Consider the following 23,130-nt stretch of genomic DNA (forward strand, 5'->3'; position numbering starts at 1 on the left):
GACACGCCCCTTTAATATTTCATAGTAGTCTGGAATAATCCATAAATAGATAAAGTGGGTGGAGCTATATCATAGAGCAGTGGAGGGCGTCTTGTAATCAGCTAAACTACAACAAAACTACAAGCTAAAGCACCTCATAAAAATGATCATTTCAGTTTTTTATTCCGATTCATTCCAGCTTGGCTAACGATTGCACAGTATGATTGGTAGAGTAGCAGTAGTGGTATCACGACCCAGATGCCATTAAAGAACACCAGATAGACCCAGAGGTAGAGCCAGTTGGTTGTATCAAGGTTAGGGCTACCGGTGACCCACTCAGGACAAAACGTCATCCATCCTGCACACAAAATCATAATCTTAGAATCTCAGAGAGGATAAAGTACCTCCGTATAGCTCACAAACTTGAAGTACCACCTGCACATAGTGCCTGCATTGCAAAGTTTAAAGGCAATACATGTAATTAAATACCATAATGCACACCTGTAGGCTTTGTTATTGAATATGGCATAAACTAGCAGAAGACAGAGAGCCCCATTGAAAAAGACAGTGAGAATCTCAAGGGAGACAATGTTGGGATCTGACACTCCCCAACGGAAGTCAGCCTTAGCATACTCCTGCCCTACAAGAGCAAAGAGTGACACTATTTACATATCGTGGTGATCTAGGCTTACATATCTGAGCAACGAGTCCCTGTGCTGAGTTCACAGTGCCAGTCAGAGAAAAATAAAGGAATGACCCTTCCTATAAAAGATAAATTAATAAGTCAGCAGGTGAATGGACTACCCGTATACTACCGTACTAATTCGATTTAAAGCGACCCTCCAAATATGCGACACCCTCGATCTTTTCCAATTTTCTAACCTCTAAAAATAGCGACTGCAGCGTTCACGATTATTTTTTTATGTCGCGTCCTAAATAGAGGTCAAACCACAGCCTCGATTCCAGGCCGCAAGAAACAATGTAATTTAAGCGGCCTATAATCGAGGACAGAAGAATAACCTCCAATTAGATGCGACCCTCTAAATATGCGACACCAGAACTTCAACATAATTTTTCAACCTCCAAAGGAAACGACCTCTGGCTTCATAATTATTTTTTAGTGTCGCTTTAAATCGAATAAGTACGGTACTCTCTTACCAAGAAGAAATGTGTAATGGCATCGTAGACACACCAGATGACCACTAGCTTGTCTACGGAGGAGACTACTGGCTTACTGAAGAGCATGGTGAACAGGACAGCCACTCCTCCAAAGCCCACAGTAGCAGCAGCAATACTACCAATAGCAAATGGTGTCAGAACTGAATCCATCTTGCAGCTTCTAATTTTAGGGTACAAAGGTCTAGCTTTATACCGAGCTCCACCCACTTGAAACCTGTCAAGTCAGCAGTTGGTGTTCAAAATTTTGGTGAAGAAGCTATAAACGATGAGTGGTCTTTCTCCAGCCGCAGTAAGTATCCCTGATGAGCATAGTGACTATGAGTGCTTTGTAGCAGACATTCAGAAAGATTTTGAGCTCAGAGTGGAGGCTGTTCAACGAGCAGCAGACGAAAACACCAGAGGTGGGTATTAATTAAAAAAATATGTAAACCATGTACCTCCCCCATTCCGTTCAGTTTATGAGGTTTACAGTAGTGAACTGAAGAAACAGCTTCAAGAGAGCCTTGTTGCTAACCAGCGCCTGGAGGAGTGTTGTGCTCAACTAGAGGAGGAGGTTGCTCGTAGCAAAGCTGAGAGAAAGTTATCAGAGAGCAAAATAGTCGAGATACAACAGAGAGAGCAGGAGAGGGTCGATGGAGCTCTTGAGTTGCTGAGTCGCATGGCTTGTGTGAGGGTGATACAGGTAGAGATATCTGGAGACATTACTGTCTATACTTGTGCAATCATCAATGGAATTTTGAAAGGTACGTTTTGTGTGGTAATTCATGAATTGATTGTGTTCTATTGTTTGTAGACCTTAAATTCAGTTTGTCTCTGGATAAGTCTACTTGGGACTACACATATAAGCCACTGTCGTCCGTTGCAGTCAACAACAAAGGGACTCTTGATCTGAACACAAGTAGCTGTTTTCCAGACTATATGATCAGTCGGTTTCTATCAAATCTTTTGAAATTCACTCTTTCATAATCCACCCCTATGTATATAATTTATGTGCATTCGTTTTTATTTCACTCACTGAATAATTAGATTATAATACCATTCCAACAAACAAATGAATGATGAACAATTATGATGAAGACTGGACTACTGCATCATCTGTCCATAATTCTCCAATAGGTTGTCTGTCTACAGCACGTATCACCTCCAAAGCCTTGGCTAAAATATCCTTATGAAGGCTCTCAATATTTCTTGAGGCGTCTAGCTCTATCCACTGAGGTCCCCTGAGTGCTTCAAACTGCTGCTCCACCTCTTGTTGGAATCCCACTTGCTCGTAACGCTCATCACCATACACATCTCTTTGTTCGGCTACTTTTGCTGGAAGTTTTAGATAGAAGACCACATCAGGGGCTGGGATACCAATATCAGGAGCTTTGCACCACCATAAAGGAGCCACCTAAAATATACAGTTGATAACATGGCATGATGTACTACATAAGAACAGGAAACCTAAGATAAAACTTTCCACCTACCCCTCCCCCCAATGCAGTTTTGCTCCACTACACTTCTTTGTACATGCAACCCTAACGAGGATCTACCTATAGAGTGAACAAGGCAAATTTCATGCTCACCTTCTTAGCAGCAGTGTAAGCAACACCAGAATAGGCATAGCGATCGACGACCAAGGTTTGACCAGAGAGAAGATCACTCTTCATTTCACCCTCCACCTCCCAACGGTTTGCAGCAAACAGCAGATGCACTGCCTTGTCAGGCAGCTCTAATTTGCGACGTAGGTAGGCATCTATATGTTTTCCTATTGAAGTAGTACGATCTGGAGATGGAAACAATTAAGTTTATTTCACAGCTGGGTATCAGTACAGTACATGCACGTACTTACCAGGGAATTTGAGCACTTTGTTGGGAACTCCGGCCTCTGTGAGTGCTTCCAGCAACCGTAGTACTTGAGTGGACTTACCTACTCTGTCACAGCCTTCAAGCACAATGAAAGCACCTCGAGACTTGACCAGAGCAGACATGCTGAAAAGAGTCTACTGAGAGTGGGTGGGAAGATTTTGATGTGATAACAAAGTTGATAGTACTGTACTACCACACTACAAAACACATTTCCACCCAACAAATTAACACATAAACACAATGTTAGGCTAAGGTGATACAGTCCTTCTCTATGTACTGTTTGACTTGGGGCCATAGAACATCCGACTCTGTCCCACTGAATGTCTTGACAAGTCCTTTCTCCTCGAAAAAATCGATCACTGGTTTTGTTTGGTTCTCATACAGTTTGAGTCTTTCCAGGACAGTGTCAGGACGATCATCAGCTCTTTGAACCAGTGCCTCCCCAGTAATGTCATCCTTTTCATGGACTTTTGGTGCGTTGTAATTGTCATTGTAGACACGACCACTGGCCACGTGAACCCAACGGCCTTTCACTCTATCAATGATAGTCTGGAAAGGGACATTGAGATTGATTACAGTGCTTATAGAGGTCTCTGCTACCAAGGCCTTGGCTTGACCAAGTGTTCTTGGGAAGCCATCCAGCAACCAGCCAGTCTCCGCTTGCTTAAGCTCTGTGAGGATCAGATTAAGCATCACTTGATCAGGCACAAGTTTTCCTTGATCGAGATAGTTCTTAGCTTCCAGGCCCACATCAGTTTGCCTTGATATGTGATTTCTTAGCATATCGCCACTGGAAAGGTGTGCTAGGTAGAATTTGTTGACTATTCTTTTTGAGATTGTACCCTTTCCAGCTCCAGGTGGGCCCATTATCACAGCTGTCAGCTTACCAGCAGGTGAGGAAAGACATCTAGCCATCAGCCTAGCACGACTGCACATTGTCTATTTTACAATGGAGAACATGAAATGAGTTGAGCACCGGACAAACGGAGGTGTGGCTCGTTTCCACTAATACGCATGTGCAAAAGGGAGTGGTTTTCCAGTCTCACTTTATAGCTGACATCAGCAAGTTCTTCTCTGTCAAGCTAGAGAACCAACTTAACCTTAACCAGAGACAAGATGAGCCAAGAAACTGAAATCTCCTCCTCTTGCTCTGAAAGCATCCATATTGCAAGGTATTAGCACCACATTGTTTTCTTCTATATTAAATCATCAAAAGTCTGTGCCTAGATCTGCTGCAAACAGTGAAGAGCAGGAACCTCTGTTAGGAGCCACGGGTACCGGTGCAGATGAAGACTGGGCAGTGGACAAGATTGCTTCGGGACAAGAGCTCTCAGACTACATACCACTCAGCAATACTGTGTCTTCTGAGGTCATCCGCCCCTCCGGTGATGTCTCCGTAGCTACTGATTTAATGCAGCCACCAGTGGATAACAACAAAAAGGATCAAAATGGTAATCTTTTACTGCTTAATATTGACATCTGATTAATTGCTTCCAGACCTGCCGGATCCCCTAGCTGAGCTGGGAGTATGTGGACTGAGGAACATTGGGAATACCTGTTACATGAACGCCAGTCTGCAATGCCTCCGTTCAGTTCCCTCTCTAATGAGCCACTGCCTCTCCTCAGATCCTGTCACACCTCTGGAAAAAGAGGAAGATCCCAGCCGGTTGGACAAGAGTGTCACTTGCAGGACACACATCCACACCACTTTCACAAGCCTGGTAAAGAAGCTGTGGTCCGGTCAATTCTCCAGTGTTAGGCCTCGATTGCTCAAGACTACTTTGGGATTGCTACACCCTCAGTTCAGTGGGAGTAGACAGGTAAAGTACACGCCGCTCTGTGTGAAACTTATTATTTATTTGTGTACAGCACGACTCTCAAGAGTTCCTGGCCATGTTGTTGGATAATCTTCATGAGCACTGCTCCACTGACAGTTCATCAGTCATCAATGATACATTCCAGGGGGAGCTACGCAATGAGGTAATAATATGCAGTTGCTGTTGATTATTTTATTGTATGTGTGGTGTGTGTGCTATTGTTAGTGTGGTGTGCTTTCATTTTTCAGGTTGTGTGTGCAGAATGTGGCAATATGTCAGTAAAGATGGAGCCATTTGTCTTCCTCTCTCTTCCTCTGCCCGGAGCTTACGACATAATAGTTGGTAACTGTTAAATATCCACCCCTACCACTCTCTTACACACCTACACATACACACACACACTGCAGAGCTCAACTTTGTGAGTACAGAGTATCCTCCAACTGTAACCAGGTAAAACGACTTTAATGTGTAGATATTGATACATTTTATGTATCTGGTTTGAATGTATTTCAGGCTGGCTGTGAAGGTGTGCCGATATAGCAGTGTGGTGGAGGATGTCAAGAGGGCATTGAGGGTGCTACTGGGGAGAGAGGTATCCTCTGAACTATTAGTATTGGCCGAGGTCCTAGATGGAACAGTTGTCCGAACACTGGTGGGAACTCAGCACTAGTATAGCAACACACTTAATTATGTTTTGATTCCTCTCAGGCTGATAGTTTACCAATGGACAGACTGAATAGCAAACGTGGAGAGAAGCTGTTCATGTTTGAGATGATCCCTGCCCAAAATCTGATGGCTTCTCTGCGTGCTCCAGACACATCTACAGATGGCCTCTCCTTGTCGGCTGAGGTTGCCATGGATACTGATGCTCCCACAGCTGTTCCCATGGAAACAGCGGTAGTAATGATGGAGTGGCATTCGTGTGATATATGTCTGGAGGAGATGGTGGACTCTGACCTACTCACCCACGCCCAATGTGGGGGTACACTCTGCTCAAACTGCCTGAAAGCTAGCAAAGCTCATCAAGAATCCATTGACCAGAAGAGAATCACTTGTCCTGTAAGTTATATCCTCTTGGCTCTCAGTATTTGCCAATGTGTATACAGATATGCTCGAAACCTTTTTCTGAGGAGAGTAACTTCAAGCCCATGACTGGAGAGAGTGGGGCTTCCAGCGGTGATAATGCCATCAGGTACAATACAAGACTGTATAACAATAGAGTCTTTACATCCACATTTTTCAGTCTGCTTTTGATGACAGTGCTGTATCGCAGTTCAGAAGTCTTAGTGGGACATCCACTGTTGAGGCACCTCCCAACACGAGCACAGGGGGCCGTGTTCCATAGAGAAATTGCCAAGTCCCTACCCCCTGAACCGTCAAATCTCCCATTCACCCTAAAGCTTACAGACGACAAGGTTAATTCTGCAATGTGTGTAAATCAGTACTCAATATACCCTGTATAGCGCGAAATTTTCGAGGTTATTTTGTGGAATGGCCTCTAAAAGCATTTCGTTGCACAATGTTCATGGAATGACTGCTTACCGGAAGCCACGCCTTTAATCTTTGCACATTATAGCAGATTATTTTAACAATTTTCGTGTAGGATTGCTAACCCACGAAATCAGCGAAAATTAAGCCCCTCGAAAATTCATGCTATAATTATGATAATTATACATCATAATTTTATGCAGGGTCGGTGTTGTTCTCGCTGTGACTTCACAACAAAGTGTTCTGGGTGTGTGGTGAGCAACGACGAATCATCATGCGACCTGAAGCCAGGTGACCACCTTACAGTGGAGTTCACCTCCCCCCTGTCAGCAGAGCAGCTCAAAAAAGTGAGTTTCACTGCGATGTGTCATTGCACAATGAATTTGAACAAGTCTACTAGATATTTTTCCCCTGTATAATTATAATGTACCTTTAATTGCTACTCAGATTAGGGTGGTTGAAGAGCACTCTAGTGTATCACTACTGGAAACTCGACAGCTTACTCTCAATGACTGTCTGAATTCATTTGCCCAGAGGTGAGTGTGTTCTGTCTCAATTAACCATTCTTATCTTTACCTTATTAGGGAGACACTGTCACAAGAAAACTCGTGGTTTTGCCCCAAGTGTGAGTGCCAACGGTTGGCCGAACACACCCTCAGTGTGAACAAGGTGCCTCAGACTCTCATTGTGCATCTCAAGAGGTGAGCAAAGTACTATTTTAGGTTTCTAGTGTATACTGCAAATAATTTACCCTTGTAAGATTTGCTATCTATTTCCCTCTAGGTTTATCTATCATGGTCGTGAAGGTAGCAAGGTGGAGGGAGGGGTGGCGTTTCCCCTAGAACTCTCTGGGGTCAGTAAGAACGATTCTACTACCCTACAACTGACAGCGTGCATCTGCCACACTGGAAGTAAGTGTCACACGATATACATCTTCTCATCGTATGATGCTCACATGATGTCTGCAGCTCTCCACTTTGGGCACTATACAGCGTACTGTAAGCATCCGTGTACGGGAGATTGGGTGTACTACAACGACTCATCAAGCACCAAGGTCGACAAGCCAGACTGTCAGGACGCTGTCTACATGCTCTTTTACCAGAAGCCAATTGCTGCACCTACTGTGGAGACAGCAAAAGAAGAATTTGACGATTCTACAGAACGAGCTGCCACAGAAACCCTGCTAAGACTTTTCAAACCTGTGGTTCCCACAGCCCCACTACCACCTCCCCTCCCACTCAAAAGATCAAGCAGCAATCGTAAGTCTAATCATATTAACTACCAATTTGTTGCCAACACATTGGCAAGCTTCTGACTGTTACCACACTGTGTAAAAATTCTTTTGTGAGGTTACTCGTGCATGAAATGTGAGTGGGAGAGATGTGTGATTGATAAGTGAAACTTCCTAACCACCATTTAATGCATGACTGTGTCTCCATGCAGCGGATCTATCCAAGCCAGAAGATGCCATACCAGCCGTCAAGTTGCTACGAATGACTGCTTGTCCTTGGTGAAGTTTATAGGGAACTGTTTTAGTGTTACAATAATTATTATTGAGTGACATATAGTATTACTACGTATAATTATTTATATAGTCAAATTTTAGTGTCTACAATGGCTCAATATTAATGTTAAAAATATGTGAACTGTTTGTCACACTAAGTAAAAACAAACAATCATGATAATAAATAGAAAACTATACAGTTTGCAATATACACACAGTCATGTACATTGTAACTAAAACAAAGCCATACTAGCTGATGTAAGAGGCCATAATAACAGAAGAAAAACTAACAATCCAATCACATACACAGCAGCTACAATGTTCCTATGATGATGTGAACCCAGAGTATCAAATGGTGGCAGCCCCAGGGCATTGCAGAGGACGTGGGAAGCCACCGGAGTGACCAGATGACCCATTCGATTGAAGAGAAATGCAGAGAATACTCCAAATATGGAGGTGTAGGCAACTTGTAGTAGTACACCAAGAAGGGCATTCATAAATGAGGTACCATCTTTTCTCCTAAACCAATCTAGTAGATGATGAACGTGAGCCAGACCAAACAGTAGAGGACTGCAAAGAATGGTCCACAAAGGTCCTAGAGTCGGTAGTAACAGAGGCATCATGCAGGCTCGGAATACAAACTCTTCAGCAAATGGTGCGATCATGTAGTTCCTGATGATCAGGTCCCATCTCTCTCCAGCAATGTGCTCAAACGGGTTGTCTCCTTCACTCAGACACTGGACGATTGGACCTGCATACAACACCAATACAAGCAGCAAAGGAACTATCAAAGCTCTGACTAGTCCTTCTGACGTATACACGCCCAGTAACTCCAACATTGATTGTCCATCTTTGACGTGGGTGTCAGAGCATAGCCAAATGTAAAGTGGAGAGCAGAAACACACACCCACAATTGCAAAGAGTCTTCTTCGAACAGTTTTTGGATGATTCCTCGACAGTCCTGGATCTACCACATATAGACTCACAACGAAGAGCGAGGAGAGGCCTAGACAAGCAAGCACAGCTCCAGACAAACTCAGTTCTTGAAATGACAACTCCATCTTTACTGCAGAATGTGCTAATTCAGCAGAATTTAATGGGCGTTGTCTCACTTCCTGGATGTAGACTAGTCACGCCCATCTTCTTCTCACCCACGTGGAGTACCAGGAGTGCATGCACTCCTAGTTTTCCTGGGAGTACACATAGCAAGAGAATGGCTGCTGAAGGAGATTTAGCCGATCAGTTTGAGGACCTCAAACTAAATATAGAGTTACCTAAGACAAAATTGTTTCGTGCTGATCAGTGTGTAGGTACTGGAGTGTTAAGAGTTGATGAACAGTAAGTCTAGGTTGTGTGTGTCAAATAGGATTCCCATGGGTCTAGTCGTCTAGTACATACCGTAAATTGATGTAATTACAGCGCCACGTCAGCATCAGCATAATTTTTAGGTCCTAAAAAAGCGCCAACCGTTGCTGAAATAATTTTTTTCTGGCGCTTATAAATAGGCGTGTTTGTAACGTGCCGTAATTATTATGCGCATGCGCATAATAATAATATACAAAAAATGTAGCTGTGCACTGCACTGTTGCTAGAGGCAGTTGCTACAATACCTCTTTAACTTAACTGGTTAAGACAGATTAGAGACCTCTCTAGATGACTTCAGGATCCTATTCTCTGCTAAGCTTTTTTCCTAAGCTGACAGATTCAGCACCTAGAAGTGTTGTTTTACAGCCATACAGGGAAACCGACAACAAGTATGCCTTCAAGGAAAAGCGCCCTGTTGGCCGACCACCTAAGAAGGAACAAGTACAACTCTGCTTCAGCACTGCCAGTGGCAGGTTCTGAGTCTGACACTGATGAGTCTGACACTGACTTGCCACACTCCTCGACCTTTTCATCCGCAATTCCAAATACACATCCAGGTGAGAGTACGTGTAGTTGGAAATGTATGACACTTCCATGTACAATCATTATTAGATAATACCGTCCGTAATGTAGTTCGTAACTTCCATGGTGCTAAAATTATGGTGGCACTGTTAATAATACATCAAGTTACCGTACATAGTTATAATCCCTTGCAGCAAAGCAACTGAGACAAATCTACAGCATTTCTCAAAATCAAAGGTTGCTCAGTATGCCAGACATCATGGGGGGAGGAAAGCTGCCAGAAAGTTTCATGTACATCACAAAAATGTACAAAGGTGGCTAAAAGACACTATCAAACGTCCACGCAGAGTTAAAAGAACTTTCAAGAAGGGCCAAGGTAGGAAACGTTCGTACCCTGAAGCAGTTGATCAAGAAATAAGCAAATAGATCCTTGAAAAGCGAGACAATTGTATTGCTCCTGTATCGAAGCAGATTGTACGCTTAAAAGCTCTATCATTGATTAAGCTGCTCAACCCCCACTTTAAAACTTCAGATGGATGGATGAAGAGTTTCTTTCAACGACACAATTGGACGTTGCGACACCAAACCTCAATCGCTCAAATGTTGCCTGCAGACGTCGAAGAAAAAATGGCACGATTTCTACAAGACGTGTACCATGTACGACAGAATGGTGATTTTTCGTACGATTTTATAGCCAATATAGACGAAACTCCAGTTTTCTTTGATATGGTGCCTTCTTGTGTTGTGAAAAAAATTGGGGAAAAATCCGTTCGAGTTTGGTCAACTAATTCTGACAGTGAAGAACTGCTGTTCTTGCCTGCACAGCAAGTGGTAAAATGTTGCCCCAATGGTAATATTCAAAGGTACTACCACACGAACCTTGATTAATGTCAAAGCCGACTCTGAATAAAGCATGGGTAGATGAGCCCCAAATGCTCAAATGGATACAAATGGTTTGGGTCAAATATACCAAGAAGATGCCTTCTCTGCTTTTTCTTGATTCCTTCTGTGCACACCTTACAACAGCAGTTCAGAGTGCCTTTGTTGAAGCTAATACCACTGTTCGAGTGATCCCTGGCAGATGTACATCTGTTTTACAACCCCTTGAACAAGCCAGTCAAATCAATTCTTCGACGCTGCCTCCTGCCAGTTACAACGCAGGTTATTGTCCCATCCCTACCAATGAAATTTCATTGGTAGGGATGGGACAATAACCTGCGTTGTAACTTATGCCAGTATATCCGAGAAATTTCTTTGGGAACATGCCCCACAGTGTTTCTCATTGGGGGTTTGGCAATAGCAATTGCATACTGGTCTTCAGGGTTGCCATGCTCTTCATTTATTGTGAGGAGACCATACATTTTGTACATATGGAAACCACAAACAACACTTCTGTAGCATTCAGTTGCTTGATCCATAGTGTATAAAGTAAACAAAATCGTGCAGCTGTGCAGCGCATAACAAGACCACACCCATTATTTTCCTCAATTCATAATAGCTGTATTACTTAAGTGCCACCATAGACGCCAGCTGGGCTGAACGGTGGTCTAAAAGGTGTGCCACTCAGAAGTGGAATTTTTTTGCACTGTAATTACATCAATTTATGGTAGTCCAGATGAGGAATGCCAGGGTTAAAAGGTCATTAATTAAAACACCACGTGGCCTTATGTAAAACCATAGATTAATGAAAGAGGGATTGGAAACGGATGTGGATGACGTCACAATTTACTGCAGTTTTCCAGGTGCGGTTAAGCTAGTTGGGCATGGCCCGACCGTCCCTGACGGGTGAGGTCGGGTTGCAAATCTATCTGGGATTTGTTCTAGCGCTCAGATTGCAACATTTTTTACGTGCTTGGTTACACTTCTGTTTGCAAATAGTTGCGAAACCGCATACAGTAGGCTGTGGTTTATCACATCATCAGAATAATGCAGTGTTACATAAAAATGCAAAACAAATCCCAGATAAGCTTGCAACCCGACCTCCCTTCAGGGATGGTCGGGCCACGCCCAACTACGGTTAAGCATCCCTTTGATCTCATCTGCGTTTCCCTTTTAAAGATAGCGTTTACTTAGCTGCTCGAAAAACTCTGCTATATAACAGACGACCATTCAGGCAGGTATTGTTTAGAAACGGTCTTTACCAGTGCCTCGTGCTGTTATTAGAGAAAATTTTGAGGTAAGCCGCCTCTCAGCTGTTTTTGTCTTGAAATCTTATACTTTTGAACACTCATAGTGTTAGCGTAAATGCATCAGGAAAGTTTTATTGCACTACATCTCCTTTCTTACTTCTTATACATGGACTGGTAATATAATAATGCTTAGGCTGGATTACGATTGGTTGGCAGAAAAGGCCCCCTCTAGAACTCATCCAAAGACATAGGTCTTTGGGGTTTTACTCTGGCAAAGGTCCTGTATATAAACCATCAATACAGCACCTCTAACAGCGCTACTCGCCCTCACAGACACTACTGTACTGGTTCTAGTCTTAAGTTGTTACTATAATTCTTTATTCTTTATACATGTAGAACATAGCCTCAATTAGACCGCAGGGAAACACGGCTTGTACTTCGGGGGTGCTTCCGTTTCCAATCCCTCTTTTATTAATCTATGGTAAAACTGAGTTCACCCTTGCGCCCCTGTGTTTATACACCTAGCTTTATCCTCTTTATAACAGCCGGCCCCAGACAAACTAGTTAGCTTGAGAGAAGAGATCCAAGATTTAATTACCTTTTATTGCGAAATCACAAAATATATTCTGTGGCTAGGGTATAAATTTTGATGGTACTGGTTTTCAGCAGGGAAATAAACGATCAAAATAACAGAAGCGTTAACTGCTAGATCTATATGCAACAAAGATCAAGAACCCAGTACAAGAATGTTTAATGGCATTCCTCCTCTGCCCCCGTAGTGAGGTCAATTGGACAGGAGAGAATGGGGAGACTGTATGTCTGTTGTATCCTGAAATATGCCTGCATGCAGTCAGTCGCGATGTAAGCTCGTTTCCCCACCCCTGCCTCTACATGCTGACCTCCTGCCAACTAGACATCGAGGAAGAACAAGAGGGGGAGCCAGTGGAGACCATAGAAATGAGGATGGTACTTGAGAATGAGGATAAGTGTAAGTAATTTCATGGTATTTACTTAACCCATAGTCACAATTTTTCTTAGCTATTCAGTAGCTGATTTGAAACACTATGTAATTGTTTCTTCTTTTCCAGTGGAAGAGCTGTTTGAGCTGATATCCGAAGGCCAGGCTCTCCACCCTGACCCTGAGGACCTGAGCACTGATGAAGAGGGGGAAGAAGGTGACGCTGTTATTTTGGAGGATTTTCAGCCGCTGGAAGAGGGAGCAGACTTCTTCAGAACGGAAGAAGACTTACAGTTTCTAAGTCCTGAAGGTAAAGCATGACTCCCTATAGCCCACCAGAGGGTGTTTAATGTCAATAGTAAACTGCTACTTGGGAACTCTACCACATGTTTTGTTAGGGATCAACCTTGGGCCGTTTTGGCCGGGTGTGTTATGTGTTTCCCTTATGTTACTTTTGTGCCCCATAACTTTAAACCAGAGTAAGTGGTAAGTGGCTTTCTGTAAGTTTTGGAGAATTCAATATTAAATTCAATATTAGGTCAGAGAACGTTGGAACGTATTGAGACTTTGTTAGCAGCCTCTGGAAACATACCTTCCGTTCAAAATGGTAAGGATGTGCTCTTATAAATAATGCTGAATTATTATAGTATGTTTCTCAGGGAACAGTCAGTTTGAAGATGCTGAGGACTGATAAACTTTCATTTTATAATAATTGTTCACTGCCATATTTGATTACATAATTATAATGGTTGAAAACCTGATACAATAAAATATCATTATAATTATAATAATGGTAATTCCATAATAGGTGAATATAATAATAATTTATAGCTCCTGAATATGAGTTCACTAGTTCTCTTTCTTGTGAGCCTTGTGAGCCGGTGGTAGAAACCAAAGAACTCCTTTAATGACAAGAGTGTAGACTTTGCCCAGTGTAAGGAGACAGATCGCCTGATGGAACACAGCTGCTGTCCGATAATAGGGGCCGTTAAACGGGTCCATAGTAGCAGGACACAGCACGTAGTTTAGGTTAACATGGGTCAACTGTAGGAGGAAAATGTGGGTATGGATGTGTGTGGTAGCAGTACAATTGTACTGACCAAGGCAACTGATTGCAGAATGTAGTGGTTGTGGATTCCAAACAGAATACCAGAGAAGCACGCCCACGCCCACTCTTTAAATGGCTCAAGTGATTTAGGACCTATACAGTGTGTGTACATATGTGTGTGTGTGTGTGTGGAGAAGCTGTAAAATAGCATCCATTTGCAAACAAAAACATAGTCATTATAATCTTACCCCAAGAGTAGACGAGGAATGGAGGCACAATGAAGAAGATAAGGAGATGTTGTATCCAGTAATTGTACACCTCTCCAGGAAACTGTAGGGAAAATCAAAGAGTAGATAATGTTGCTACTATTTTAAAAGGACCTACGAATCTGCTCTGAGTGTCAGGGAGGATAAGCGCAATGAATGCTCCATACACATAATGAATCATTATCCTGCAAGTGGAATGTAAACTCAATACGAACACATTATAAAACTGAGAAACCTACCTCAAAACAGAAAAAGACAACTTGTTTGGTTTTGCAGCCAGCAAGTAAATCTAATATGATAGAACAAGTAATGTGTATTACTGCTGGGTGATATATGCATACCTGGATGACAGTAATGACGTGGCATGGATTCAATAGATAGAGGAGCTCCTTTGAGCACAACTTGTAGCCAATCTCCAGTCCAAACACCAAGCAGAGTAGGACGAGCAAAAACTGCTTGGCCACACTGTTCGCCTGCTTTGGGAAAGTGCTGGGCATGGTGTATGTGAACCAGCCCACTATCCCCACAATGATCATCATACTAGTAGACAGCATGGTCTCCATCAGCATGGTCTTGGGGGTCAAATAAGTTGCACACTCTGCTCCACCGTGTCCAGGGATGTTGGGGTCAATCCCTCCGAATAGTGCCTCCTTGATATCTTCAATGCCCATCTTCAAGTCTCTTTAAACTTTATCAGCTATTAACTCCTCTCTTTGTATGGTCAGATCATAGATGGTCAGATGGGCATGGGGGTTGTCAAGTGTGGGCATGTCTATTTGAAATAGACCACACCCAGTCTTAGGAATGGGCTTTATTTAGATAATAAAACGGAGTAAAACAAACCAGAGATCTTCTCGAACAAATGCGAATATCTCTGAACAAACACAAACTGAAAATGAGTCATACTTTAAGAAATGATGAGAGAGCCACGGCTGGTCCAATGGAGGCCTTCACTAACAAGATAATCTCTCCAGAGATGTGCTACTACTGCTTTGACGTGTTAGTGTCGCATTTGGGTACCAGAAATGGAGAGTTTTGCCCTGTGGTGTCCGGTGAAAGCTTTAGGAATCATGAGTAGTGAGTTCAGTGGAGCTATCTATATCTATGTACATACACACATTATGACTTACACAATTCGAACAAACATGTATAATTCTAAGAACTCTTCATACAGTCCACTCTTCGTCACATGGAAGATTGGACAAGACAACCGTCTTCGTGGGTGTATGGGCACATTCAGTGCCAAGAAACTACACAAGGGACTGGCAGAGTACAGCATTACAAGGTACTCACATAAATGCACCAGCACTTTTACATTACAATTAAATTTGTGTAGCTCAATGAAGGACAGTCGGTTCAAGCCCATTTCTTCTGAGGAACTTCCCTCCCTGCAATGTGGTGTCTCCCTGCTCACTGAGTTTGAGCTGTGTGGCAACTACCTTGATTGGATGGTAGGGATTTACTCACAGTTGGAGCACAGTTGGCCCAATGCCTATACACTGTTGTTACTTATAACCGAATGCCTAAACAATGTTGTTACTTTTATCCTCTCCCTCTCCCACTAAAGTAATGCAGTATGTTTATATTTATAGGCTGACAACATTACTCTGTAGGTGGGTGTCCATGGAATTCAGATTGAGTTCCCACTCAAGGGAAGGCTTAAAACAGCCACTTATCTACCTGAAGTGGCCCAAGAGCAGGGTTGGACTAAGACACAGGCTGTCGACTCCCTTCTCAGGAAGGGTGGCTACTCTGAGTTTGTCACCGAAGAGTTTAGGAGCCACAGTGTCCGTGTGACACGGTACAGGACGGAGAAATGCATTGTGTCTTATGAAGAATACCTAAGGAGGGTCCAAAGAACCTGATCAAGTAGCTCAAACTTAATTAAGTATCATTATTTTTATCTGTTTTCTGTTTTCCAGGACCTTTATTTATATAGATCTGCATAAGGTATTAGATCCCATTTTAGCAGGGAACTACTTTAACTGTACAGACCCTGCAGTGTTGGGTACGGATGGTGTCCTATGTACATGCATTGGAATGTTAATGATATTCATGATCAATTGGGACTTCTCGAGTAAGGGCGTGACTCGATGTTATCTGTTGCAGTACAGTACCGTAAGTCCCAGGTTTGACCCCGTTTCCAAAGAGAAAGGCGTGAATATCTTATTATCACTTGGCTATAGTCGAGTCTAGTCAAGTTGTACAGAGGCTACCAGTCGTTGAGGCACTAGGGCTAAGTGCTGTGTCTGTGTGTGACATCAAACCATGCCCGTCAAAAAGCAGGGTATGTAGCTAGCTACGTACTTTCCATGCGCATATGCATGGCCAACTAGCTAGCTAGCTGGATTGTTCTCAGTTTGATCTTGTATGTATGGTTTAAAAAAAGCATTGCCGTTTATTCATAGCAGCTAGTGCTTGCAAACTATAATAGCAGCTAGAGGTTGATTAAATGCACAATGTACACAGTCTCTAGCTAGCTACGTACTTAACATGATAATCATTGTTGTCTCCTAATACTACAGATGCACATCGCGCTCTCCAACTGCTGGACGAGTATCGTCGCAGATTGGAAGGCAGTGAGAACAAGCAATTGAGGGAAGCTCTAGAGAAAGCAATCGTAGCCATCAGATCGAGGCTTTTTCAGGCCTTGCTAGGTGAACGACACCCCATTTACACACCTAATATTGCATGTACACGGCTAGAATGTGTGCAGCTGTTGTCTATACGAATATGTGGGGTGCTTTGAGGGCGTGTTACGACTATGATTTCCCTTAGCTCCTTCACTAGGTCATGAATACCAGTTTGTCTGTTGACCTTAACCTCACCAGTTTGCACTATGCACCTCAACTGTTTATCAACATGTGACATTTTGCAGACATTCACGAGTTCTACACATACACTCTGGAGGACCGTACCAAAACTGTGGATGTAAAGACATCGGAAGCGAACCAACTAGCCGAGCGTTGGGAGGGCCATGGAGCCCCTGTGCCAGCGGAGGTGCAGGATCAGGCCAGGCAATCCCTGGTATGTGGTATTAATTACAGTGTGAATTCCCCATGTTTTTCACCACGACCATATATACTGTGTGGGTGCTTCCATGTTGACCACTAGTTAAGCAACTTTGTAATGTGATACACAAATACTACATAGTCTACAATGTAGGCTGTTGCCGGTATCACAATTACCAGTGCATACTTGTGCTTATTGTGCTGTACATGTACATTGATGTTAGTGATGTATGATTGTTGCTACATAGATGGTTATAATTATGCTCATAATTATGATATTTGTAAGGTTTGTTGTTTATAGTTTCCGGTGGCCAGAAACTCTACCGTGCCTTTCCTGTGTCGCATTCGCAAGTCTTATACAGTGATTTCTGGTCACCTTTCAGCTAGCCAACAGTGCTAACTAGGCTGGCTAAGTGCAAACACGTACTAAATACTACAATCTGACTTAATTGTTGTTTGACTGTGTTTCTCTTTGCCTCCCTCTAGTCGAAAGACATGTCGGACTTTGGAAAGGTGAATGAAGATTAATGTCGTGTGTCAGCCCCACTCAGTTAGAAATCTCATCAGCAGAACAGTCTCTATAATCATAGTTTTTTAATAGTTGTGCCGTTCCGTTAATTTTATCCCTTCTCAATTTTCCTGCTGTGCATTCTTCCAGTACTGTATTTGGTATTTGGTGCTAATGATATAAGGTTGTACTTGGATACACTTGTTATGACTAGTTGTACACGAGGCAAGCATACTCCTATATCGTACTAATTCTTGTCAATGAATATAGTTATGTCTTGTGAGTTCCATGTGACTTACTCACTTTGCTTGTTTTTCTTATCATTAGGTTGAGGTTGAGCCGACTACATTTGATGTGAGTTCAACACAACACGTCTGTGTGTACACTCCACCCATCTCTTAAGCTGTGTGTTGTACCCTTACACCCTTCAAACAAGCAAGCCTTTGTTACTGCATGTCTCCGTGTTGTGTATAGTAACTAGTATTTTATAGACTAAACTTAAAAGTTGGCTGGGGCTTGTTTTGGTGTACTGTTGTCACTTGGTTTTCATTGAAATGCGTCTAATGAAATTCATGCCTCGATTCAAGGAAATGTCATCATCACTGCTGTACACACATACACTTCTTGCACCTCTATAGGATGATGATGACTGGATCTACGAGGATATTGACATTCAGAGGGCAAGTTTTATAAACACATCTGACCATGATAATTATATGTATAGCTGTAAAGCAGTTACCAACTATATTTATATCTTTGTGTGTTCTGTTGTATAGACTGAGGCTGGTGGTCTAGGAGTGAGCATTGCTGGTGGCATGGACAACCCTCATGTGGACGATGGGAACCCTGGTATCTTCATCACTAAGCTCATCCCAGGAACTCCAGCAGAAACTGACGGTCGACTACAGTGAGTACAAGTACTGTAGTTGTAGTTGGGTTTAGGCCAAACTTCCTTCCTTGTGTTTTTATGAAATGAAATGGATAGCCCCTAAGATCTGGTACTGTCCCATACATTGAAAATCACTCTTTGCGGATCTAGTTTCTTCTTGACATGGTGTCCTAGTCCTATGCATGTAGATACATGTACATTATCAGTATTGTCCCTCTGGTAGGCTTGGCGATCAGATAGTGTCAGTCAACGGAACATCTCTGAAGGCAGTATCACACATGTTTGCTGTTCAGACACTCAAGGACTCGGGGAAATTTGTCAACCTGGTACGATTGATTATGTTATGTGATAGCACACCACAGATAGAATGTTATTAATAATAATAATTCCAATTATAGAAAGTTCGTCGAAAGCAAGGCCGTGTATGGACACCAGCCTCTGACACTGGTACTCTGGACAGACGGTACCGAGGTAAGGAAGGACCCCTAGCAATTGTTTCATTATGACTTTACAATGTACACTATGCTATAGTTATACATTGATTGTGCCTGTGCAGTGAATATAGAGCATCGATCTGTATCTCCTGCCACTAGGGTGGTGGATATCATCCTCATCAAAAACATGAAAGGTACTACTCTGTTGTATAGTTTTTGCCACATAGTTATAGTTTAGCTGTACCACGTACATGTATGACTATTGCTGTGCTCACTTTTCCTAGGGCTGGGTTTCAGTATTGCGGGTGGTCGTGGCAACCAGCATGTGCTCGAGGATGATGGCATATTTGTGACCAAGATTATCGAGGGAGGTGCAGCTGAGCAAGACGGTACTCTTGAGATTGGGGACAGGATCATCAAGGTGGGTATAGCTGTATGTAGTGTACTTTGTCGTGATGTAAGATTCTGTGCTATTTCCATAACTCGATCTCTCCTATGTATTGAGGTGTTTAATCATGGTAGATGTATGATGTATTGGTTACTACACGATTGTATTGGTTAACATGTTGAATGCTTTTTGGAAGCTTAAAGCACATATTAAGCACTGTAAACAGCTAAACAGTTGACCTCTGTTTTATCTACTTGCTAGTTTTACAGCCTCGTACATTTGTACAGAGCTTAGTAGTACCCCTCCCCCTCCAGGTGAATGGCAATACAATGGTTGATGTAACCCACGACGAAGCTGTGGCTGTGCTCAAGGCCACTCAAGTGAAGGTGTTGCTCACCATTGAGAAAAATGCCATCTCCAGCACAACTGAACCAGGGGAAGAGGTCAGTACTACATGTAGCTTCAATCTTCAATTGTGCAGTATCACTTCCTTCAGTTTTCGTATCAGGAAGGCTATTTTGCTGTGGCTTAATTAGCCAGGGAAAACATACATGTTGTATATTATTGAAGTATCACTTCCTTCAGTGTTCGTATCAGGAAGGCTATTAATTAGCCAGGGAAAACATACATGTTGTATATATATTATTAACTTAGAGGTGTTATGTCATTACCTCAGAAGCATGATACAGCTCACTGGGTGTATTTCACATTATTGCTAAATTATTCCCAGGGGGTTGAGGGTGGTAAGACTCAGCGCACTGTGGTGTTGACAAGAGCCGAAGGGGTTGGACTGGGGTTTAACATCATTGGAGGGGAGGGTGACACTGGTGTATTCATCTCCCACATTTCCTCCGACTCCATTGCTGATAGGAGTGGACAGCTACAGGCCGGAGACCTTATTGTTCAGGTTAGTGGGGTACTTGTCAGCCTAATGACACTGCTTTGTCCTGTCTTGTTTCTTGTTGAGCCCTCATAATTATACACATACATTGGTAATACCATATTGTGTCGTTGGTTCAGGTGAATGGAGACGACATGCATGACTGTACCCACGAGGAAGCAGCCACAGCTCTAAAGAACTCAGGCACCACTGTCACACTGGTGGTAGAACACAAGTCTGAGGAGTATAAAGAGTTTCAGGCTCGTCTACAGCAGGTTCAGGCTAACGAGAGCGGAGTATCACCGCAGCCATCGGACGGCCCTGCACTTGTAAAACAGCTCTATGTCAGGTACTGTGTATAGTGTCTTTCTGTTAAAAAGGTGTTATTGGAGCACTCATGAAATGGTCTTTGTTACGTAGTAGCTTGTATTCAACGTATACAGTCAGTGCCAACTTTACAGGGTTTTGCAGAATCTTTGCAATATCCACAAAAAGCGTTTTGTGTTGAGCGTTCCTTATATGGTTATCTGTGGTCAACCATAAAGTTGTAGATCTAAGCAGCATGGCACTCTTCTACAACAGTTGATGGATCAACTTGAAGATTCTCAGCAACACTTTGATAAGATAGTCCAAGCAGCTCTGTCTGATGCACTATTCTCCATCTTATATCCCAAATAATGCCTTGATATTTTTTCACAAGTAAAAAGCCATTTTGTTTTTGACTGTTGCTTTCCAATCAGACTTGGCATTTTACCACAATGTGTATATGACACCACAATGTGTAAACATTAGATATCCATATAAGGAACGCTCTACACCCTCTATTTCTGGGAAAAGTATGTACTAGCTGTGTTGTTAAACGGTTTGTGTGCATGTAGGGCCCTGTTTGACTATGACAGCAACAAGGATGATGATCGTCCCTCGCAAGGCCTCTCATTTAAGCATGGAGACATCCTACACGTCCTGAATGGAAGTGATGATGAGTGGTGGCAGGCTGCTCTCGTAGGTAACCATGGCGATGATGGGCCCTCAGGCATTATCCCAGGAAGAAAGAGGTGAGTATAAGTATGGAATAAAGTTGATGTGTGTGTTTTTGGATATGATCTCAGTGTTTGTACAACTACAAGCCACCCAACCAAATGTGTTTGTGTGTACATGTATGTGTGAATGCTTGTTGTGCCTCATTGTAGGATTGAGCGACGTACCAAGTCTAATCAAAGGAGCGTGAAGTTCAACCGAAACGACACATTATCTACTGACGACAAGAAAGAAAGGGTAAGTAACTATTATGAAATGCTCAATACCACAACAGCTACAAGTGTGTTATTTTAGCTTCTGGTTTGTGTCTCTCCATTAGAAACTATCTACCAATGAGAAGCGTGGAGCTCGTGCCAGCTTCAAGCTGTCTAGGAAACTGCCCTTCATCAAGAAAGTTGGAGCTACCCCCTCCACTGACCTGGATGACTCCAAGTCAGAGGAGCACATTGCCACATACGAGCCTGTCAAGCTAGAGCCCAGTGAGTGCATGGTACTGCTACAGTACAACATGTAGCAGAGATGTGAAACTGTCTGTATTGAGTGAGGAGTACTGTGATTTTTATTCTCCAAAAGTTCACTGTTACAGCTAGTACAAGTCTTTTTGAATCTGTACCCATTAACTGAGCGTTACAAATATTGCCCATTCCAGGAGGGTATGCTCGCCCAGTGATCATCCTGGGACCACTCAAGGAGGACATTAACGATATGCTTGTGCAAGAATTCCCTGACAAATTTGCCGGATGTGTCCCTCGTACGTTAACACAATAATACATACTCTACATGTAACTAAATGTATACATACACGTGGTGCCGTTCTCCCAGTATGGTAGTATCTAACACAGTGTTTATGCCCACGCTTTGTTCTCTTGTTTAGACACCACTCGCTCCCCTCGCGAAGGAGAGGTGGATGCACGGGACTACCACTTTGTGTCCAGTGTGGAGAACATGGAGAGGGACATTCAGGCTCACCTATTCATAGAGGCTGGTCGCTACAAGGACAATCTGTACGGCACCAGTATCAAGGCTGTGCAGGAGGTGGCCAATCAGGTGAGCCTTTGTGGTCTATATCAGCTATACAATAATGTCCTGTTCTAGATCTTGTATTTAGTGAATGGCTTATTTACTGATTATGGTGTTTTTTGCTTTGTGTAGGGGAAGCACTGTATTCTGGGCGTGAGTGGGTATGCTATCAGACGTCTCCAAATGGCTGACCTTCACCCCATTGCCATCTGTATCAGACCAGCCTCTGTTGACGTCATACAGTAAGTGTTGAGCTAGTAGGAAACAGAGAGCACCAGTTATAGTACATGCGTTAACAGCCTGAGGTCAAGTGTTGAGAACATGTTGTACCTACAGGAATGCACAGTCCAAGAATAGTGTGGACATTTGTAGACAAATACTCGAGAAGGGAGGCAGAATCGAGCAGGAGTTTGCCGAGTTCTTCACTGGTACGTTCAACCATATTTTCATTGTACATACGTATTGAATTGTTGTGACAATGCGCCTCCCCTGCAGCTGTGGTGGAGGGCGACTCTGTAGAGGACATATACACCAAGGTGAAGAATGTGATCCATGAGCAGTCGGGCAGCTTTATCTGGGTGCCCTCATCAGAGAACATTTAGTGATCTAATAAAACATACAGTGTACATACAAACTGTACAAATTGTACTTATTTTTGTTTAGGTGCTGACAAGTGTAAAACGTTTTAAAACAGCTTTATTAGATGATAATTATTGATCTTATTGTTGTGTGCAGATTTTTAGTTCATTGCACTGTTCTATGACTTTGTACCAACCTTCCAACTTAATTAACATTAATTTAATATAATTATACTTTGTCGTGTATATGTAATTAAAAAGGAGCAGTACGTACCGTA

General features: G+C 42.8%; 10 protein-coding genes across 11 annotated transcripts; 5 read left to right on the top strand and 5 right to left on the bottom strand.

The window, feature by feature from the left end:
• Positions 1-2: 2 nt before the first annotated feature.
• LOC135341288 (emopamil-binding protein-like) lies at positions 3-1,308 on the bottom strand. Its single transcript, XM_064537805.1, has 5 exons — positions 1,138-1,308; positions 672-741; positions 481-619; positions 384-427; positions 3-337 (listed from the first exon to the last, which is right to left on the bottom strand). The coding sequence occupies exons 1-5, from the start codon at positions 1,306-1,308 to the stop codon at positions 147-149; spliced, it is 615 nt and encodes a 204-aa protein (XP_064393875.1). The 3' UTR covers positions 3-146.
• Positions 1,309-1,334: 26 nt separating this feature from the next.
• LOC135341289 (uncharacterized) lies at positions 1,335-2,230 on the top strand. Of its 2 annotated transcripts, none has more exons than XM_064537806.1 (3): positions 1,335-1,559; positions 1,614-1,901; positions 1,952-2,230. In XM_064537806.1, exons 1-3 carry the CDS (start codon positions 1,424-1,426, stop codon positions 2,122-2,124), a joined length of 597 nt encoding a protein of 198 aa, XP_064393876.1. In that variant the 5' UTR covers positions 1,335-1,423; the 3' UTR covers positions 2,125-2,230. The 2 variants fall into 2 exon arrangements, with proteins under 2 accessions (XP_064393876.1, XP_064393877.1); XM_064537807.1 differs by having other exon boundaries at positions 1,965-2,168.
• LOC135341286 (thymidylate kinase-like) lies at positions 2,174-3,229 on the bottom strand. The gene is made up of 3 exons (XM_064537802.1): positions 2,993-3,229; positions 2,727-2,926; positions 2,174-2,551 (listed from the first exon to the last, which is right to left on the bottom strand). Exons 1-3 carry the CDS (start codon positions 3,129-3,131, stop codon positions 2,225-2,227), a joined length of 666 nt encoding a protein of 221 aa, XP_064393872.1. The 5' UTR covers positions 3,132-3,229; the 3' UTR covers positions 2,174-2,224.
• On the bottom strand, positions 3,203-4,009 carry LOC135341285 (GTP:AMP phosphotransferase AK3, mitochondrial-like). Its single transcript, XM_064537801.1, has one exon. It carries the CDS (start codon positions 3,943-3,945, stop codon positions 3,253-3,255), a length of 693 nt encoding a protein of 230 aa, XP_064393871.1. The 5' UTR covers positions 3,946-4,009; the 3' UTR covers positions 3,203-3,252.
• Positions 4,010-4,022: 13 nt separating this feature from the next.
• Positions 4,023-7,960, top strand: LOC135341268 (ubiquitin carboxyl-terminal hydrolase 4-like). Its single transcript, XM_064537779.1, has 16 exons — positions 4,023-4,181; positions 4,237-4,460; positions 4,507-4,829; positions 4,879-4,989; positions 5,075-5,168; positions 5,234-5,276; positions 5,340-5,478; positions 5,535-5,885; positions 5,933-6,018; positions 6,070-6,241; positions 6,518-6,661; positions 6,762-6,850; positions 6,899-7,015; positions 7,098-7,225; positions 7,283-7,573; positions 7,758-7,960. Exons 1-16 carry the CDS (start codon positions 4,126-4,128, stop codon positions 7,826-7,828), a joined length of 2,439 nt encoding a protein of 812 aa, XP_064393849.1. The 5' UTR covers positions 4,023-4,125; the 3' UTR covers positions 7,829-7,960.
• LOC135341281 (CAAX prenyl protease 2-like) lies at positions 7,925-8,912 on the bottom strand. Its single transcript, XM_064537797.1, has one exon. It carries the CDS (start codon positions 8,877-8,879, stop codon positions 8,052-8,054), a length of 828 nt encoding a protein of 275 aa, XP_064393867.1. The 5' UTR covers positions 8,880-8,912; the 3' UTR covers positions 7,925-8,051.
• A 37-nt stretch (positions 8,913-8,949) lies between these two features.
• LOC135341283 (methylosome subunit pICln-like) lies at positions 8,950-13,565 on the top strand. Its single transcript, XM_064537799.1, has 5 exons — positions 8,950-9,156; positions 12,614-12,822; positions 12,923-13,102; positions 13,331-13,399; positions 13,452-13,565. Exons 1-5 carry the CDS (start codon positions 9,032-9,034, stop codon positions 13,481-13,483), a joined length of 615 nt encoding a protein of 204 aa, XP_064393869.1. The 5' UTR covers positions 8,950-9,031; the 3' UTR covers positions 13,484-13,565.
• Positions 13,516-14,892, bottom strand: LOC135341282 (transmembrane protein 164-like). Its single transcript, XM_064537798.1, has 6 exons — positions 14,448-14,892; positions 14,346-14,395; positions 14,225-14,291; positions 14,089-14,170; positions 13,893-13,993; positions 13,516-13,836 (listed from the first exon to the last, which is right to left on the bottom strand). Exons 1-6 carry the CDS (start codon positions 14,775-14,777, stop codon positions 13,642-13,644), a joined length of 825 nt encoding a protein of 274 aa, XP_064393868.1. The 5' UTR covers positions 14,778-14,892; the 3' UTR covers positions 13,516-13,641.
• An 11-nt stretch (positions 14,893-14,903) lies between these two features.
• On the top strand, positions 14,904-16,165 carry LOC135341284 (AMMECR1-like protein). Its single transcript, XM_064537800.1, has 4 exons — positions 14,904-15,183; positions 15,281-15,391; positions 15,443-15,557; positions 15,720-16,165. Exons 1-4 carry the CDS (start codon positions 14,969-14,971, stop codon positions 15,969-15,971), a joined length of 693 nt encoding a protein of 230 aa, XP_064393870.1. The 5' UTR covers positions 14,904-14,968; the 3' UTR covers positions 15,972-16,165.
• Positions 16,166-16,210: 45 nt separating this feature from the next.
• LOC135341269 (disks large 1 tumor suppressor protein-like) lies at positions 16,211-23,081 on the top strand. The gene is made up of 22 exons (XM_064537780.1): positions 16,211-16,393; positions 16,632-16,763; positions 16,985-17,133; positions 17,604-17,630; positions 17,953-17,979; positions 18,264-18,305; positions 18,402-18,532; positions 18,738-18,840; positions 18,913-18,985; positions 19,071-19,142; positions 19,233-19,369; positions 19,651-19,779; positions 20,067-20,243; positions 20,357-20,565; positions 21,095-21,271; positions 21,407-21,491; positions 21,574-21,733; positions 21,904-22,005; positions 22,129-22,301; positions 22,407-22,516; positions 22,611-22,702; positions 22,770-23,081. Exons 1-22 carry the CDS (start codon positions 16,375-16,377, stop codon positions 22,874-22,876), a joined length of 2,433 nt encoding a protein of 810 aa, XP_064393850.1. The 5' UTR covers positions 16,211-16,374; the 3' UTR covers positions 22,877-23,081.
• The last annotated feature ends 49 nt before the right edge of the window (positions 23,082-23,130 follow it).

This window comes from Halichondria panicea, chromosome 9 (assembly GCF_963675165.1).
Source record: "Halichondria panicea chromosome 9, odHalPani1.1, whole genome shotgun sequence".
NCBI lineage: Eukaryota > Metazoa > Porifera > Demospongiae > Suberitida > Halichondriidae > Halichondria > Halichondria panicea.